The following is a 13643-nucleotide window of genomic DNA, read 5'->3' on the forward strand; positions in this document are numbered from 1 at the left end:
ATAAAGATCTTCTGCTGTATATGCTTGAGGATCGTGGCCGTCAGTGCTTTCATAGACTGTTATTGAGATTTGGGACAGCACCCGGCAATTCATTATTTGAATTATTATGCCGATGAACTTATATATATATATATATATATATATAATAGTCCCCAATGGAATGCACAGCAAAAGTAGGATCAGTGCATGGGTGCCAGTCTGTCTTTGTATGTGTATATATAGATATATATATATATAGAATTCATCTAATGACAGCACTCAAAGTATAATCAAATAAACAAAAAGGATAAACTAAAGTAGGGTGATTAATAAACCTGCTTTAGTTTATCCTTTTTGTTTATTTGATTATACTGTGAGTGCTGTCATTAGATGAATTCTATATATATATATATATATACACAAAGACAAGCCGGGTTGCATCAATTCTAGCCCTGCATTACACAATGCCGATAGAAATATACTGCGGCGGCCCACGCATTTAGCAAGGGGATTGAGTAAAGCCGGCGGTATAACCAACACGCCCCAAGAAAAACATTTGCACATTTGTCTGATATTTGTGAGACTGTCGGGTATGATGGGAGTGACCCGTATAAAATGTCATTTATTCTTTACATCTCTGGTTCAGACACAGGTATCACTGGTGCAATATTAGTAATTAGCTCCCAAGGCCAACGCTCCCTTCTCCATCTCTCCCTTTAAATGTGCCAACTCCCCGTTGTGCCCCCAGCACATTTGCCTCTTCTGCTTACCCCTAATTCCAGCCCTGGGCAGTGGGCACCCCCCTCATACTGGGAAGTGCGGGGCTGGAGGCTGATCGATCTGGTTACAAACCCAATCTGGGCAGTTCCAGAGCCGGTACAGGGGCACCCAGATCATTCAGGGCAGGTACCAACGAGGTCTGGGTGGGAGGCATTCGGTTAAATACACAGGGTGGGGCTTTCCTTCTCCTTTAATACATGGAAACAACATGGTGTATCATGAAATAATCAGTCCATGACGTTTATAAGACAGAGAGTTACTGAATGGGTAACAATGGCTCCCCCTATTGGATGGACTATAAATAACACACAAACATGGCAGTTGCCTTTCCCGAAGAGACACAGAGAATTTGTTTTTATTATAAAGGGTCTGATTCATTATACAGACAAACTACACAACCTCTGGAAACCCATTGTACATAATGGATCGACAGCAGCTTAGAGTCCTGTAAGCAAGTCTGACCTCAATGCCATATCCACGAGGGGCTGTTCCCTACTTCGGCTCAACGTCCCACCCAACTGTCACTTGCTGGTTTGTAGCAGGAGGGAGCGATAAAGGCCCCAAACATGAGCAGATATTGGCTGCCAACAAATTCTCAGCAGCTTATTGGCCAGTGTATGGGGCCCTCCGATGAGCTTCCCCAATCAATATCTGCCCAAAAGATGATCAGGCAGGGTTAAAAATCCTGTTGGATCGAGATCCTTAATCCGCCCACCCGTATGCTCAATGTTGTGATCTGATCATATTATCCCTATAAGCTATAGCGTCACCTCAAGGTGCCCACATTGGGGAAAGAGCTTGCGATCTCTACATGTACGACCACTATAATTCTGTATGTGACCAGGAATAAGTGCAACGCGGGTCATAGTGAAACTAGTGATTCCACTTCTGGTTCTTACCCCAGAACACAATTTCCACGTTCATCTAGAAAACATGGAGGAAATAACCATTTCCTGTTCATAAACAGCCGCAATTATAAAGGGGAAGTAACGACAAGAGATTAGTAATTGTTGCTCCACCATGAGTAGCACATGCAATGAGAAAGGATAATTCTATTCTACGTTGGAATGAATGGCTCCTGCCCACACTGCCGGCACCTCATATTCTTTCCAACAATGGATGATCAGTACTGAGTGGGAGTTTCACTGGCTCATGACATCACTATAGGAAATCCCCAGTCGCTTTATGAAGGCAAAGGATCAGATGATATTTTCCCAGTTGCCATGGTTACTGTGTTGTATGTTTAAGGCATGAGGAATGAGTGAGTGTGTCCCTCAGCTATAAATATATATATATATATCTCCTGTGATGTCATACACACCAGCCAATACATCATCAAACCACAATGGTTTCTCTATTGGAAGCAGAATCATGACAAGGTGTCTGGCACTTACCTGGACACACACAATGTCTGTGATAATTGGAATGACACAGGGTGACTTGGATGTCTGTATAAGAACAGCAAAAAGAATGCGATAGAGAATCAGTAAATAAAGAGGAGCTTTTAGTAACAGGACCCACAGTCTTCCCTGGAATCCCACTTGTGTCTGGCACAGGCAGCCTGATTTATACAGGCAATACCCACCCATAATAAATATATATATATATATATGAATATTCCACATCTGAAATGCCATTGAGGGCAGTATCTGTCTGACCCTTATTGTTCTCTGCACTGCTGGTTCTGACTGCTGAAACTATATAGCAGTAGCAGCTTCTCCTTTTGCACTGAATATCCTGATTAAATGTACTGCCACCCCAGCCCTTTATCCGCAGGCCAAGAACCCGTCTCTGTGTTCTCTGATGTACCTGTACCCGGCCACAGCCACTTCATAGGCCCAAGTGCAGACACGGAGAAAAGTGGCAGTTAAATTATAGTGCAGAAATCCAGTCTGTGTGTGGCTGCATCTGGGCTCATGCCGTGGCTCTGAAACCCAACAAACCTCTGTTGTATTTATTTACGTTACTAACACAAGAAGGTGTCTCAACAGAATCTATAATCAGTTTATATCCACAAGTGATTGTAACGGCAGTGCACTCTTGAACTGAGGTTATCAGTGCATTGGGGTAGTTCAACTACATTTCTCTTAATGGGGTTGTTCCCCTTTAAATGAACCGTTAGTATGGTGTAGAGAGGGATATTCTGAGACAATTTGCAATTGGTTTTTATTTTTTATTATTTGTGGTTTTTGACTTATTTAGCTTTTTATTCAGCAGCTCTCCAATTTCAGCAATATGGTTGCTAGGGTCCAAATTCCCTAGCAACCATGCACTGATGTGAATAAGAGACTGAAATATGAATAGGAGAGGCCTGAATAGAAAGATGAGTAATAAAAAGTAGCAATAACAATATATTTGTAGCCTTAGGGCTTTTACACGTGGGCTTTTTTTGCTGCGCTCCACCACATTTCACTTTTTTCCGTTCAGCCGCAGGGGAGTGCAGCAAAAAATAATTGCATGCAAGAGCCCATACAGAGCCTTTGCTTTTTTAGATGGGGTCAGTGACCCCCATTTGAAAGCTGGAAAGAGTCAGATAGTTAAGTGGAAATAATTAAAAAATAATTTAAAAAACTATGAAAACTAAATAAATAATGAAGACCAATTGAAAAGTTGCTTAAAAGTGGTCTATAATACTTTGGGTTTATCCATGTGTTATGTGGACAGTTTAGGGTTAACATGTGCCATGATGTCATGGGAGGAGGAGGAGGAGTAGTTACACTTGCATGCTGGGAATGGTTTTACTATATGTTGTTATATTATATGTTGTTATTATTATATGTTGTTATTATTATATGTTGTTATTACTGCCTGAACAGGTGAAAATGATTTTATTGTGCAGTAATCTTCATGTCTGCAGTAAATATATTTAGTGTTTCTCCATGATATCTGCAGCTTTGTGCTTTGCATTCCACTGTGGAACACAAGCCCAGAGCCTGACAGTCGCCATCTTGGATTGAGAGTCTGAGGGAAAGAACTTCTATGGACGACGGCTGGTACAAGTGGAGAAGGAGCGTTTATGGGGGTGAGAGTAACAGGGTCGGTGGGACTTTTACTTATACTGGTTTAATGTGCTCATATAGTCGGCTGAAGTTTCCTTGTGAGATGACTTTGGAAAACTGAAGGGCTGTGTAAGTCATTCTTCTGTTTATTCACATTTTTGTCCACAGTAGCAAATAATTTACACTTGGCGACAAATCTCCCCGTGTGCCCCCGGCCTCAGAGACACTTATCTGGGGCTCATTTATCAACACTGGGCAAATTTACCCACGGGCAGTTACCCATAGCAACCAATCAGTGATTAGCTTTATAAAGTCAATGAATGACTGCAGCAATCTGATTGGCTGCTAAGGGTTACTGCCCATGGGCTAATTTGACCGGTGTTGATAAATGACCCCCAGTGTGTCTTAGAAATGTATATAAAATATTTAATTGGTCCTTATTTTATTTGCAAATCCTGCTGCCTCGTGAGGGGGTTAACATAATATTCATAATATATCAATATTCAAAAAATCACTGTATTCTGGACAGTCTCTGACATTAATAATAAAGACGGGGGGGGGGTCCCCTAAAACATTCACTGCCAAACAACTTCCCAAATGTCATTGCTATTGTGTCTATAGGTTTCTTTCTCTACGTCTGACTCTTGGAACAATGTAGCACAAGTCAGGTCTGTTAATCCTCTGAAGTCAGAACCAGCAGTGCCAAGAATTGAAACAGACAGAAATGTATGAACTGACCCTGCAGGGATGAGATATGAGATATGAGATCTATAATAACATAATAACCTGGCGCTGCTGATCCCTCACTGACAAACAACTGCTGAAAAGAAGGTGCCGGTGTATCTGCACTGATCTAGTGGCTCACAAGAGCTTACACTCTGATGTCATGAGGGGAAACAAGGCAGTAGTTCAGCAGCAGTTGGGTGACCTCAGGGAATTCCCCGGCATTCTGCCAGCTTGGGGTGTATAATAATAATAATGATAATAATAATGATAATATAATAATAATAATATTAATAACAATAATAATGATAATATAATAATAATAATATTAATAACAATAATAATAATAATGATAATCAATAATAATATAATAACAATAATAATGATAATCAATAATAATATAATAACAATTATAATAATCAATAATAATAATAAATAATAATATAATAATAACAATAATAAAAATAATGATAATCAATAATAAAATGATAATAATATAATAATAATAATATAATTATAATGTAATAATAATAATATAATAATAATATAATAATAATAATATAAAAACAATAATAATAATATAATAACAATAATAATAATGTAGTCGCTCATCAGGGCACAACCTGCCTCACCCCATTCTTTGCTTTCTGGCATTTGGGTAACAAGGAAATGATGTGAATCCACAAATGAGCTGCTTGAGAAATAAACCCACGAGATGCTGAATTGGCCAGAAATAGGGAACTGACCCAGAAGTGCCGTCGTTTACTGATTCTTTTCACTTCCAGGAAAGGAGATAAATGACGTAAAGCAGAACCAGATGGGGGAAATCATTTAATGTGCGTGGAAATATTCTGGGCTCTAAAAAAAGAAATATATATGTGATTAATCAGGAAACGTTTAAATTCACTTGTAGTTGGATACAGAGATATTTTGTTCAGCAGTTATCTGGTTGCTATGGGCACATATTCCTTAGCAACCAGGCAGTGGTATGAATGAGAGACTGGTATAGGAAAGGTCTGGGATAAGTAATAAAATGTAACAGTAGAATACGACCCTAATATTCTGAGTCAATTTAAAATTGGTTTTCGTTTTTTAATTATTTGTGTTTTTTAAGTGATTTAGCCTTTTATTCAGCAGCTCTTTAGTTTGTAATTTCAGCACTTCGGTTGTTACGGTCAAACATCCCCTAATCTGTCCCCTTTGAAGGGACCAGGGGGCTTTGGCTTCTGAATAAAAGTCACCTTGGCAGCAAGGGGTTACTTACCCATCATCCTTAGCGTTTCACTTGTTGGTGTGGGGAGTTATAGTTTAAGAAGACGTGATAGTGAGACCGTTAGTTGCACACGGAGGGTCTAGGAGACTGGTTTCTGGTTTCTGGTTGTGAGTTTATCTGGAGGCAAAGCCACAGAAGTACAAGAGAGCAGGTTTCTATGCACAATAGATCTGGAGATATATAGTCAATAAAGTACCCCCTATTGTAAAATATAAGGATATTATAAGTTACAGAGGAGGTTCATGACCATATAAAAGCACAGGCCGAAGGTAACTTTAAGGTGACTTCTAATATCCTCATATTTTGCAACTGGGGGTACTTTATTTATTATAATACACAAGTTTCAGTGAGTCATGTGACAGAAATGACATCAGAACTCACCGTTTATAACTGATGACATCAGAACTCACCGTTTATAACTGATGACATCAGAACTCACCGTTTATAACTGATGACATCACTACTCACCGTTTATAACTGATGACATCACTACTCACCGTTTATAACTGATGACATCACTACTCACCGTTTATAACTGATGACATCACTACTCACCATTTATAACTGATGACATCACTACTCACCGTTTATAACTGATGACATCACTACTCACCGTTTATAACTGATGACATCACTACTCACCGTTTATAACTGGTGACATCACTACTCGCCGTTTATAAGGATATAATTCACAGGACATTCATGGCTTTGGTGTATAATTATATACAATTATATAAGTGCCCTATACGATGTATCAAGCAGGAATCCCTGCAACTGACTCTGATGATGTCATAATGATGCCATAATGAAATGTGATTAAATATGACATCGATGTGGGTTGTGGCTAAAGGCTAACGGCAAGTGAACAACAAGCTTAACATTTAAACCCATTTCAGTGCAAGGCAGAACCACAAAGGATCAAATAATCCTTTCTCTGAAATGCACCGTCAGTTCTCGCTGTCACTTCGTGTCTCGTATGAGCGGCGTCTCACAATGGGGCCCCTAGGAAACTATTTTGTTTATACAGGTGTCACGGTGTATTTCAGGCAGTCACACGGGGATCCCCAGGCCCCTCGACCCACAACTTTCCATCGCAGAAGGTCTCGCATGGTGATCCCCCGGCTTATTCTCTGCTTTAGTCTCAATGGGGAAATAAAATGCACAAGTGACTGTTTTATATCCAGACAGTAAAAATACCCCAGTGTCTGACTGATAAATATAGAGACTTTCCAACAACAATTCTGCCGTTTCTCACGGCTCCTCGCAGCTAAACACGTGGATATGCAGTGAATTGTGCAATAAAAGATCTGCATGCTGCATCAATGCTCAGCAATCAGTAGGTGTGCCCGCTGCAGACTGCAATGCATCCAAAGTCACGTGTGCTTTCATTTTAGCTGGTGATAAGCCTTGGCACTGTTTAGATAGACAGCACTATATTTCCCCTTTAAAGGGGTGCTTCACCTTTAAGTTAACCGTTTGTATGTTATAGAATGGTTAATGCTAAGCAACTTTTCAATTGGTCTTCATTGTTTCTTTTATATAGTTTTTGAATGATTTGCCTCCTTCTTCATGTGCACAGGACTGTGACGCATATAATAACGACTATATGATAATGAACTTGGTTATTAATGCGAGTGACACGAGGAAGTGAAACTTCCTGTTATTTCCCCAATCTCATGGACTTTCCAACACATTCCCGGGAGCAGAGGCCTGGAGTTTTAACACTCACGAGGAAACTCAACAATGCGACATGCCTCTTCCCACCTGCGTCTGTGTGAGTACAAACTACTCCTGTGCTCCCCTGCGGTTGAATAGAAGAAATCGCAATGCAGGAGAGCGCAGGAAAAACCGCCCGTGTGTAAAATCCCTAAATCCAACTTTGCAAGAGAAAAGCCCAAGGAGAGCAGCTTTGCTCATTACAGTCGTTGTTTCATCGTTGGGATAAAAAAACAACTCTAATGGTGGCCATACACGGGCAGATAAAACTGCCGATATCGGTCGTTTGGACCGATTTGACAGCTTATCTGCCCGTGTATGGGGGCTTCCGACGGGTCTTCCCGACCGATATCTGGCCACGATATCGATCGGGAAGGTTGGATTTTTACCCGACCGACCCATCGGAGCCGCTTGTCACATCGTAATTCGATCGTTCGGCCATACGGCCGAACGTTCGAATTACCCCCGATATAGCCACGCAGTTTAGTGGCATATCGGGGAAAGATCCGCTCGTTTGGCGATGTCGCCAAACGAGCGGATCTTGTAGTCTATGGCCACTTTAAAGGTGGCCATACAGGGGCCAATAAAACCTGCAGACAGACCGAGTCGGCAGCTTATTGGCCCGTGTATGGGGCCCCCCGACGGGCTTTTTAGTCCCATCCAATCGAGATCTGGCAGATTTTCGGCCAGATCTTTATCGGATGGGACTAAAAATCCAGTCGGATTGCGGCCGCATCTGTTCGTTGATGTGGTCCCACGATCTGAACGCCCGTAAAGCCGCTGTAAGGATCCGATCGTTGGGCCCTAGGGTCAAGGTGGGAATATCAGGGAGAGATCTGCTCATTTGGCAACATCACCAAACGAGCGGATCTCTCTGTGTATGGCCACCTTTACTCTCTCAGAATAGCCATGTCATCCTTTATTTATTTCAACTCCAGGAGTAATGGAGGCCATACACGGAGAGATCCGCTCGTTTGGTGATGTCGCCAAATGAGCAGATCTCTCCCAGATATGAGGTGCGCAATATCGGGCTGATCCGATCGTGGGCCCAACGATCGGATCATAACAAATTGTAACGGGCGGTTGGATCGAGGGGCCGCATCAACGAATAGATGTCGCCGTGATACGACGGGATTTTTAGTCCCATCCGATCGGGAGCCAGTCAGGGAGCCCCATACACGGGCCAATAAGCTGCCGACTCTGTCGGCCCGTGTATGGCCACCTTAAAGGACTGATATTGGCAGCTTTATGTGCCTGTGTATGGCCACCTTTACTACTTTATATTAATCAGAATGGTTAGTTGCAGGGCAGAATAATAATCTGTATGAGCATGGCCAGCTGAAGTCGTACAGACCCACTGAGCTGGGCCCCTTCTGTATATCTTGCGTTGGCCACATTCTGCATTGCTCATGAGTAAAGGTGGCCCATACACAATGTCACCAAACAAACGGATCTCTCCCTGATATGCCCACATTGAGATGGACAATATTGGGCTTTATTCGATTATGGGCCCTAGGGCCCAACGATCCAGAATGTGGCAATACAGGCAGTGGGACCGCAGGACCGAAAGAATGCGGCCTCAATCCGACAGGATTTTTGAACCTGCCCAATCGCCATCTGGCCAACTTTTGGTCAAATATAGATCGAGGATGCCCGTCGGATGGCGCCACACACGGGTGAATAAGTTGCCGACGTCGGTCTGTCTGCAGCTTTTATTGGCCCAAGTATGGGGGGCTCTAACCTGACTCACGGCTGGTTACCTGACCCAAAACTTTTCCCATTAACGAGCCCTTTAGATTAGTCTTTCTGTGCCAGTTAAGAAGCCGCTGGGGTTGGCTAGTGAGAGTAAGGCTAGGGCATAGTTCTCAGGTAGTGGCACGGTGGGGACGCAATGCTGTTGTGTTGTACAAAGGACTGCGACAATAACACACTCGCGCCACTTGAGGCCCATTCTCAGCTCTCAGACATGTTGGTGTGGGACTATTTGGGAGGCACTCGCTTTAGTTCATGAGGAACAACCTGAATAACTTACGCATTTGCCTTTGTCCGATTGTTTCTTTGAGCACGAAAACAACGTGGCGCTTGGCTGACTCCCCATTACTAAAGGGATTAGCCAATGGCTGCGGCTCCTGTGATTGGTGTGAGGCTAGTGAGGTGCAAGCAGCACAACCATGAGTCACGTGGCTACTGGACTATTGTTCTGTTTATTTCATCTAAGCAACACATTTCTCCCTCGTCCTATTCTGATTGGCTAAAAACAACTGCCATTTATATTTACTGTGTGACTAATGAGCCAAATCCCAAGAGTGGGAAGCCACCTGTGTGTTCTTCTAATGACACTTTAATGAACGCAAATGTTTCCATCGCTCTTCTGTATTTACACCATTTCCAGCACAATTCTGCTAAAAAGGAGCTTAAAGGAGCTTAAAGGAGCAGTGTTTGTTAAGCCGAGGGGATTTTAAACAGTTGCTCTGCTTTATTTGATCTTTTTCCACCACAAATAAGGTTTAAACAGACAAACCAGCCTGAAGAGCTGTCTCTGCAAGTCTAGTGTTGATATTAAAGGGGAACTCAACCCCAACAAACCCAAGCTCTCTTGCAGTGAATATCTGAGAGATGCCCCAGTAGCTCCCTATTGTATTTACTGCACATGCTCTGGGGGCCACATTGATGCCTGGGCTATTACTGTTATACATGTGGCTTTGTACAGTATAGTCAGTATATAATAGACATTCTTATTCTTTTGGTGGGTCTTTCTTTTCCCATATTTACTTTGCTTTATTTACTACTTTTCCACAACAAATCTCTGGCAGCGATGGGCGAAATGCATCAGTCGTCAAAATAATTTTGATGCGCGTCCATTTTTCGCCGGCTGTTTTGCAAAAACATTCGTGGGTGGCGAAACGTGGAAATTAGTCGCAAATCCATGGCTAGCGAATTTATTGGCCCGTGACTAATGTCTAGTGCGGAGAGATAATGAGCGGCGATTGATTTACCCTTTGGGGAGTCTGACGCGGCTGTGATTAAAGGGCAGATGATTGTGGGATAAAGAATTAGGGTGACGCTCAGTCTGGGGTGCAGACAATTCGGGGTCAGAGATTTGGATTTAGGACACGTCACACTGTGGATTTGTCGTTTCTATTCGATTTCACTTTGTGTGGGACCCTGGGGCTGGGGGTCTGTCGTTTATAATTAAAGACTGTAATTGGCTAATTCCCGGTGTCTTTTCTCTGAGCTGAGATTGCAGTAATTGTCAATGAGTTAATCCATTATATATCCAGTATATTTAGTACCACCCTGTGTCTCCTATGCAATTTACATTCAACTCTTTCCTCTTTCACAGTTGGGCTCCGCCCCCCGCTGGGCGGTGCTACTTATACAGGACAGTATATAAGGCAGTGCAGGCAGCTCAGTCCCCAGTACAGAGAAGGGAACCAGAGGCCTCTGACTGCAGCAACAGCAACAACAACAACAGCAACAGCAGCTCCAGTCATGTGTCTGACACCCAGCAAACAATCTCCCCAGCAGCCAATCCTGCACAGCATCAACACTGGCTCCCGACCCCTGGGCTGCCCGACCCGCAATACTCTCCCTGAAATCTTCACCTTTGAAGTGAACTCTGTGAGGCCAATAGGCGCCCCCCGAAGAAACCCAACTGGGGGCAGAGGCAGGAGACCCCGCAAGGTGCTTTACCCTCACCCCACCAAGATCCGCAGGCTCCTCCCTCCTCCTGACACTGACCCGCCCCTGCGCTGCCTCTACGCACTGTGTGTTCTGCTGCTGCTGCAGGTCTGCTCCCAGGAGCCACAGCTCACTACCCTGCCGGCTGTCCAGCACCGACCCCAACCTTGGCCAATGCCCCAACATGAAATGCTGGAGAAGAACCTGCAACTCCCAGCAGCCTGGCCTGAGGACAGCCTACAACTCCCAGCAGCCTGGCCTGAGGACAGCCTACAACTCCCAGCAGCCTGGCCTGAGAACAGCCTACAACTCCCAGCAGCCTGGCCTGAGAACAGCCTACAACTCCCAGCAGCCTGGCCTGAGAACAGCCTACAACTCCCAGCAGCCTGGTCTGAAGACAGCCTACAACTCCCAGCAGCCTGGCCTGAGAACAGCCTACAACTCCCAGCAGCCTGGCCTGAGAATAGCCTACAACTCCCAGCAGCCTGGCCTGAGAACAGCCTACAACTCCCAGCAGCCTGGCCTGAGAACAGCCTACAACTCCCAGCAGCCTGGCCTGTGGACAGCCTACAACTCCCAGCAGCACACGCAATTCAGCAAGTTTTCCACAACCAGACCCAGGACATCCCTTTACTGACCTGCGACCTCCCTCTGATTCTGCTGAGGACCCAGCGCTGAACAGGTCTGATCCGACACCGGCGCACATAGAGTTGGACTGAGCTTCACCTGAAAGACTAAGCCCAGGGAGCCTGGAGGAAAGGTGACTTGGGCTATTGAGGGGAGAGACACAATGTAATAAGCTGGAAGTGATACTTTGCAGTAATATGTGAATAAACGGTCTCTGCACTTTACATCTCATGCTCTGATATACTTCATACCACTCTATGAGGATCCCCTGCTGAATATTCAGACTTGATGAGCAGACAATGCTGAGACTAATGACACTGACACTAATAACACTGACACTTTCTCCGTTACTTTTTATCTGTATTGACACCGACATTTACATTTACTGCACTTTTATTATTTTCCTCTATTTAATTATTGTATTGTCCATTATCACTATTTATTATACTATTTATATCAGATATTTATAGCATTGTCACATGCTGGGCGAGTCAATAAATGATTTCAATGAAACTTCTGTATCTGTTTTGTACAATGGGCTTTGGGTTACACAATGGGCTGCCACAAGTAACATTTACATTGAATAATCCTGATAGTTACATGAATCTCCTTCTTTTATCAGCCATGTACTGGTACAATTACACTTACAACGTATTTTATATAAGGCTCCACCTACAAATAGGATACAATATACTGTCTAATGGAAACACTATGTATAAATACAAATATACAGAGAAGGAATGTTCTGGGCACACAATAAGCTATACCCTCATACTGTACTGTCTAAGGGAATCAATATGGCACCTCCTCCTCCCATATGTATAAATACAAATATACAGAGAAGGAATGTTCTGGGCACACAATAAGCTATACCCTCATACTGTACTGTCTAAGGGAATCAATATGGCACCTCCTCCTCCTCCCATATGTATAAATACAAATATACAGAGAAGGAATGTTCTGGGCACACAATAAGCTATACCCTCATACTGTACTGTCTAAGGGAATCTATATGGCACCTCCTCCTCCCATATGTATAAATACAAATATACAGAGAAGGAATGTTCTGGGCACACAATAAGCTATACCCTCATACTGTACTGTCTAAGGGAATCAATATGGCACCTCCTCCTCCCATATGTATAAATACAAATATACAGAGAAGGAATGTTCTGGGGGAGAGAAGATCCCGTTTGCCTGAAATACTCTACCAATTTATACTAATACATTAGTGTGTATATAATAAAATCCATTGTTACACTGTATATTCCCGTTTGTGCCGCACTCTGCCTGTGAATATTCCGGTGTCACTGATGTTCCCATGTAGGAAGTGTTGTTTCCCCGCAGGAAATGAGCATCCGGTTGTTACACAAGAAAAGTCAGAAGCAAATCTTCATTAACCACAAACTAAGCAGTGACATTGTGCAGAGCTGGAAGGAGTCGGGACTATGAGATATGAGAGCAGAGCGGAACATAGGGGGTCACTTACTAAACCTGGTTGGAATTTTTGGGGCAAAAACTCAAATTTTTCATGAAAAAAAAAAAGATTTATTAGACCCCAATGCTGCAAAAAGGCCAAATCTCAGACCGGTCGAGGTCCTGTATAAGTGAATGGGAGAGGCACCGATCTCAATTCGAAGTTATCATGGTCTGCGCTGGGTTTAGTCCAAAAACCTCCATTTTTTTGGGGGGTTTTCAGGCTAAACCCAACACAAACCATGATAACTTCAAATTGAGATCGGTGCCTCTCCCATTCACTTATACAGGACCTCGACCGGTCTGATATGGCGAAAAAATGGAGCAATTCGTGTGAAAAATTCAGACAATTTATGGTTTCACTCGGATTTATCAGTTTTTTTTCCTGA

The 13643-nt window shown here is 43.2% G+C and overlaps 1 protein-coding gene across 1 annotated transcript; it reads left to right on the top strand.

Annotated features, from left to right (window-relative positions):
* Window positions 1-10447: 10447 nt before the first annotated feature.
* ier3.L (immediate early response 3 L homeolog) lies at window positions 10448-11829 on the top strand. Its single transcript, XM_018230690.2, has one exon. It carries the CDS (start codon window positions 10963-10965, stop codon window positions 11827-11829), a length of 867 nt encoding a protein of 288 aa, XP_018086179.2. The 5' UTR covers window positions 10448-10962.
* Window positions 11830-13643: the final 1814 nt, after the last annotated feature.

Source organism: Xenopus laevis, chromosome 8L (assembly GCF_017654675.1).
Source record: "Xenopus laevis strain J_2021 chromosome 8L, Xenopus_laevis_v10.1, whole genome shotgun sequence".
In the NCBI taxonomy this organism is placed as follows: Eukaryota; Metazoa; Chordata; class Amphibia; order Anura; family Pipidae; genus Xenopus; species Xenopus laevis.

Bases quoted from the DNA above. Each gene is read 5' to 3' on its own strand.
- ier3.L (XM_018230690.2), top strand. From the start codon at position 10,963: ATGTGTCTGACACCCAGCAAACAATCTCCCCAGCAGCCAATCCTGCAC.